Source organism: Castanea sativa, chromosome 3 (assembly GCF_040712315.1).
Source record: "Castanea sativa cultivar Marrone di Chiusa Pesio chromosome 3, ASM4071231v1".
NCBI classification, from domain to species: Eukaryota; Viridiplantae; Streptophyta; class Magnoliopsida; order Fagales; family Fagaceae; genus Castanea; species Castanea sativa.
In genome coordinates, this window is record NC_134015.1 from 36,401,196 (window position 1) to 36,408,316 (window position 7,121).

The 7,121-nt window shown below is 37.5% G+C and overlaps 1 protein-coding gene across 1 annotated transcript; it reads left to right on the forward strand.

Annotated features, from left to right (window-relative positions):
* Positions 1-3,326: 3,326 nt before the first annotated feature.
* LOC142628878 (uncharacterized) lies at positions 3,327-3,869 on the forward strand. The gene has a single exon (XM_075802912.1). It carries the CDS (start codon positions 3,327-3,329, stop codon positions 3,867-3,869), a length of 543 nt encoding a protein of 180 aa, XP_075659027.1.
* Positions 3,870-7,121: the final 3,252 nt, after the last annotated feature.

A 7,121-nucleotide genomic window follows, 5' to 3' on the forward strand; every position in this document is an offset into this window, starting at 1 on the left:
AAGTACAGTAACATAAATTCGAAACTCCATTTTTCTCAAGGGAAAGAAAGAACAGAGTTTCAAGGGGATATTGTAGGGATGAAAGGCTCGGATAAGGAAATTGGGCTGTGGGCCACACCCAAGGACATCCAAGGGCTTGAGGACAAAGCAGTATTAGTAAAGGTAAGTAGATTATTGGGCCGAGAAAGAGGTTTGGTCATAACAAGTAGGTGATGTTGTCCGAGGAGCCACCCTTCCTCGGTCAACAGAGTGGAAGCCTAAAGTCTAACCACCCATCAAGTACTGGGTAGTGGGCAACCGTGCTTTGGAGGATAAGCTTCAAAGAGAAGTGAGTCAACAGAGAATGGAAAAATATCTGGGAAGAAAGCTGCTACCACCATATTGAATACTCTACACCTAACCAACTGGCCGCATTAATATGGAGGTGATACCTGAACAGGTACTTCTAGCCTTACAGCTACCCACAAAGACTTCAAGAAGGTACTGATGGGACAAGTATCAAGAAGATTAGTTATTTGATCAACAAGTGAAAGACTAAGATCAAAGGAGGAGAAGGAGTATAAAGGGAAATGATTCCATTACAGAAGGGGGCATCAGAAAAAAAGAGGATGAACCATTTTGTAATTAAGAACTTGGATATTTGTATAAGTTTGAGAGTTAAATATAAGAACTTATCATCCTCGGACTTGATCGATGAGTGTTTTTCTTTTCAACTTATTCATCTTAGTTATTCCAATACTAAACTAGCCCCATTGTGATTCACATTTAACTTGTTGAACTTTTAGTGATAAACCCACTCTCTAACAAATTTATTGTTGTGAGCTTATTGGGTCATTGTCCAAATCTTTTGGGCTGTGGATCAATTTGTGTCCTTACATATATGTTATTTGGAAATGTTAAAATATTGTTTAAGAAGATTTGACTTAATGCACGTCTCATATTATTTTTTCTTAATTTTTATTAAATAAATTACAAAGTATACCCTTAAAGTTTAGAATTGCTTGAATTTTACAAGTTTGAGAAGTTGAATTTTGCACCTGAAGTTTTGTTCCAAATCAACTATACAACACCATTTCAAAGAAAGCAAAATCACTAGCAGATTGAAACGACATTGTTTCGCCTAAACTCAAAACACAAAACCATTACTCCTACGATCCATTTCAGCACACTGTTTCACATTCCCAAAATCCCTGAACCAAATCTTCTAAGCCACAAACCCAGCCCTCAGCTCCATCGGTGATGTCTCCAAATTGGGTCCAAGATGGCGGCGATGGTGACGGTGAGTTTCTCTTCTCTTTCTCTCCAATTGGTCTCTCTCTTTTACCCAACTAATGGTTAAAGCTAAGGAACTACTAGTTGGTTAAAGCATCAAGAAATCAAAATCAAAAGCAAGCCCTATCCAACCCACTTATTTTTTTCCCTGAGATGGCACATAACAGAAAAGCTCAAACAGAATCCAGAAGATTGATACCCTGAAAACAAAATTGAGTAATTGGCGTAAAGTTGCATTTGGGTTAGTAAACAACTAAGCTAAAAAAACAACAACGTAAAAGCAAACCCTAGATGTCTATGTGGGAGGGAGAGACATAAAAAGTAATAATAAAAGTACTCTCAAATCAAACTAAATTACTCAGTACTCAAATATATTTTTTAGTTATTCCAACTTCTAAACATTTCAACAAAGATGTGTTATACGGGACTTTTTTCTTCTCACCTAGGGTGAGCTTTTTTCACCCAACCAGGGAGAGACTTTTCTTCTCATCTCAGGTGAGCCCACGAGGTTTGACTGCTTTCAAAACAATGGCGTGCGTGTATTGTTGGTTTTACGAATATGGACGGTGACTTCATAGAAAGGCTGCAATAGATAAGTTTAACGGAGGAAGAGGCTGAAGTGATTAGCGTTGGCGGCGACCGGCGAAAAAAAATCCTGGACGATTGCTACCTTAGTTTAGTGGAGAGTTTTCTCACAACTCGTCCATGCAACCAAAGGGCAGCAAAGTCCCTGCTAAGGTCGGTGTGGAAGTTTGGGTCTGATGTAAGGATTGCGGACGTGGGCGACGGTTTGTACCAATTTAAGTTTGCTATGGAGAGTCAGCTACAGTGGGTCCTAAACAATGGACCATTGAGTTTCGAAGATCATCCTTTAGTTCTCCGCATGTGGGAGAGGGGCATGACCGCGGCAACAGTGGCTTTTACGTCCATCTCTTTGTGGATGCAGGTTTGGGGCTTACCGTTCGACCTCTTCACAGAGGAGGTTGGGGCGAGACATTGGAAAGGGAATTGGGACCGTGGTTAAAGTTGATAATACAGCTTTTAAGTTGGAATAAGCTCGTTTCATACAAATCAGAGTGGAGTTACCACTGAATAAGCCAATACATTGGAGTGGTTTTGTCATAAGCCCAGAAGGAGACAAGGTTCAGATTGGTTTTAAGTATGAAAGGCTGGCGAGGTTATGCTTCCAGTGTGGTTTGTTCGGCCATGAGGTACGAGATTGTCCAAAGCCCAAGGACTAAGGGTAGCTAAAGAGTCCTTACGGCGAATGGTTGAAGGCGGGGTTTCGAAGGAAGGAAGGAGGGGTCGACAGGAGACCTAACAGCCCGCGGAGGAAGGAATAGCCACCGTGTGAGGTTTACTGACCTAAGTTCGGGTTTTTGGGTTGGAGAAGAAAGTGAGTACATCCACGTGGATTTTCTGAAAGCGCAAATCACGGAAACGTCAAATCTTGATATTATGGACAATGACTACTCCATGGGACTAGTAACTGACAAGGACCCTCAAAAGGGAACAGATCAACATACCCCTACAAGACCGGTGTCAAATACGAAAGGAAAAATATTGGAGGAGTCAACTTGTAACGTATCCGAAATTGGTGGAAAAGAAGCCGTTGAAACTGACATGGTCTCTCCTGTGAAAGCCGCCCATATTAATGAAGGAATAATGGATGTGCATGGTTTGAGGGATATGACTTATAACAAGGGTGGGGACAGTAATACTTTTGGGCTAATTAACGTGAACATCCATGCCACTTCAAATACTAAGCAACCTACATGGACAACAAAAATTAGACAGCAGACCTATGAGAGTGCGGAGAAGCAAGGCAAGCAAATACAAAAAGTTGGCCAAAAAAGGGAGTTTAAGGAGAGTGAAGCAACAACGGAGCCAGAAGCTCTAAAGGATGGAAAAAAGATTAAACAAGGAGAGTTCAATGTTCAACCCAACATATCAACGGTGGAGGCTGCCTTGCAGCCCCGCCGAGCACAATAATCATTATAAGCTGGAACTGCTGGGAGCTTGAGAACCAACGAGCAGTGGATGTACTCACTGATATGGTGAGAAGTAAAGGACTTGCCGTTCTGTTTCTTATGGAGACGAAGCGGTCTATCACAGAAATGCTTAAACTTTGCTACGACCTAAATTTTCAATCAGTCTTGGCTATCCTGAGTGATGGCCAAAGTGGAGGTTTGGGACTTCTCTGGAAGGCAGAGTGTGATCTCCATATTCAAACTTTCTCTCCACACCATATTGATGCACACATCATGGTAAAAGATGAACCACCTTGGCGCCTAACAGGTTTCTACAGACGGCCAGAAGGACACCGAAAGCATGAGTCATGGAGATTACTTAGACACTTGCATGCACGGGCCTCCTTGCCGTGGGTTTGTCTAGGTGATTACAATGAAATCCTCAACTCTGGAGAGAAGCAAGGTGGTATCCCAAAAGCTTTGACTCCCATGTTAGCTTTCAAGGAGACCCTGTTGCATTGTGGATTGGAAGACCTAGGGTACCACGGGTACCCATTCACGTGGCACAATGGCCGATCGGGAGAAGCTTTCGTTGAACTACGTTTGGATAGGGCATGTGTCTGTTAGGATTAGTGCCTTTAAATCATATTGTATGATGTTATGTATGATATTATGTATGACATGATGTATGACTTAATATTGTGATTAATAAAGTTGTTTTATTATTATCTAAAATAATGGTAACATGGATATCGAGACATTATCATACAGTCCATGAGATGCATAGTATGTGATTTAGTCACAGAAGATATAAGTCACAAGTTCTTTATAACTCAAAATTTTAGTTCGTAGTTGATGATGAAATTGCGCATTTCATTTGCGAAGACTATAACGTATCAACTAAGATGATTTGTCTTGATCATAGAAGTGGAGACTTTTAGTTGATTTGTTGATATGTTTTAAGAGTTAAGACATATTGAACTGGACTGTTGTGAGATTTATTATTCTCCTAACGACTGGCAAACGAATAATAAATCTCACAACTTCTATTTGCATGAACTCTTAATCCTGAGAGAATAATGGACCTAATCATGAAGTGTAGGTTGCTTTGATATATCAGGAGTGAGATCTAAAGTAACGGTCAAAATCTCAGTATGTTGGGCAGCCACATTTAGTGTTGATGGAACATATATTCTCAAGATGGAATTCATAGTCTCTTAACGGAGATATAAAATATTCCCTTGAGAAAAGTTTAATGGGATCAGTTATTCAGAGAGTTATGCCTAACCACTTTAGTAAGGAGTTACTAAAGTGTATATTTATGAAATTGGATTTCATAAATATATGATGAATAACTTAAATGATTAAACCGGGTACTCAAGGATTAAGATGTAGTAATTTTAAAGTGATAGTCTATATTCATGACTTTATATTACTACAAATATTTTTTGAAGGGGTTGCATGTATAATAAAGTCTTGTGATATAATTTATTAATAAGGCCTAGAGTGCAATTATATTTATATAGTGGTATTAAATATAATTAATGGTAACTTTGGACTTGTCAAGAGTTGACGGAAAAGCCCAAGGCCCATTGGAGCTAGTGTCTTATTGGTCCCACTCTAAGTCACACACTAAAGCTCAATTGGAAAGGCCCAATAGGTCAACCCAATTAGATAATCAGTTAGTTATAAAGGAAGAAACATACATAATTTTTATTAGAGATATAAGAAATGGTGTGTATGTGAGAGTGAGACACACTTTCATTCTCCCTTTGAAAACTGATTAAGAGACCACACATCTTGGGCGTAAAGTGGAATTAGAGTGAAGATTAAAAGTATTCCCGAATGCTTCAATCTTTGGTTTTGAATTTCACCACACCAAGGTACACTATCTTGTTCTTAAATTCTGATATTTACATAGTGCATGTTATCAATCATGAATGAAATAGATCCTTGTTTGTTGCTTCCGCAATGTGTTTTGTATGAGATACAAAATAAGTTTTTTCCTTCAATTGGTGAGCCAGGTTTTCATTTCATGATTGTATAACATGTGATTGCGTTTTAGAATTTAAGAAAACCAGATTCTTCTGTAGACATGGTTTGATAATCATGGTTTTATGTATTTACATTATTAGCGTTGGAATTCATATGCCATGATTCATATATGTAATATATAGATTGAAGTTTATGAAACTTCAAGATGAATTTTATATATATATATATATATATATATAGCCTTTACAATTCTGCACAGCAACATTCCATATCTATAGCCATGATGTTCATTCAAATGGAGGGAAGTTATTGAAATAGAAGGAAGTTATTGAAATGGATGGTAGTTATTCAAATAATAACCATCATTTCATGCACGGCCTTGGTCTATTCCTTGCACTGTTTGGCTTGGTCAATTGTTAGTTATATATAATGCACAGCTTGGTGAATTCAATTGCATGGTTTGAATGTTTTTCACTGCTTGGACTTAATGCAATTGCATGGATTGCATGGCTTGCATTTTTTTGCATGGCTTGGCTATTCAAGGATTCTTTTGTCTTGCATATATTATGGCCATGGAAAAGTTGAATCCGTATATAAAGGATTCCAACCATTTGAAGGTTATATATATATAATGTAATAATTATATATTACATATATTAATTTGTATATTATATTATATATAATATAATATGGATTTTTATATACTATAAGGGTTTTTATTACGTTATATATATTTATATATATTAATATTAGGATTAATGAAATTTATTCCTAAAAAAATTAGGACTATGTTTTTCACGTGTCTAGCATTATTATGGTTCTTCATCTTAAAAATCTTTAATTTAAAATATCTAGTGGGAGAGAGATACAAGGGTTGCATCTCACGGCCTCCATTATCGGTTCATAGTAGTGAGGGTAAACACCTCGTCTTGGCGTATATGCCTCCCGATCTCAAAGGAGGGTGTTTACTTCATAGTTTTACAAGATTGAACTTACCCGTTTAAAGTAGTGTGGACAAACACCTCGTCTTGGCGTATATGCCTCGCGATCCCAAAGGAGGGTGTTGTTTCATGGTACTACAAGTTTAAACACTATAAAAGGGAGATGAAATGTGGCTACATATGACTCTAGATAATGGTGTACACTAGACTAAGTGTAATGTTAACCTCCCAAAGAAGCTATGCCATTATTACTTAGAGACTAAAGGTAATACGGCATATTGTTAGTGTTTCATAAGAGTTATCATGATAGCACGAATAATGAGAATAGTTCTCAACCAATTAATGTGTTTATAATAAACTTGCTACCAAGGAATTATAGACATGGATTGGGTTGTCATTGTGTATATTATTTTATGGTTTTATTAAGGTTCCATATTATATGGTTATATGCTAAATTGATAATGTCCAGTTTACTTATTATATTCTTGTTTATTATTTTCAGATTTAAATCATGGCATCATTTAACCTACTTGTTGCTATTCTTAACCAAAACAAACTGACTGGATCCAACTATGTTAACTGGAAAAGAAATTTGGACATTGTTTTTACTACTGAAGAGCAAAAATATGTGCTTACTCAACCATGTCCTGGCTTTCCTTCATTAGATGCTCCTCTTGAGGAAAGACAGCGATATGATCGTTGGCAGAAATCTAATGAGATGGCTAAGTGTTATATCCTAGCATCTATCTCAAATTTTCTACAGCATCAAATGCAGGATGTAGAACTAGCTTCAGACATAATACTAAGTCTGAAGGAGATGTTTGGTGAACAAGGCCGTTCTGCTAGGCAAGAAACTATGAGGCAAATTTATAATACCAAAATGGCTGCAGGAAGTTCAGTAAGGGAGTATTGTCTTAGGATGATTGCTAATCTGAACACATTA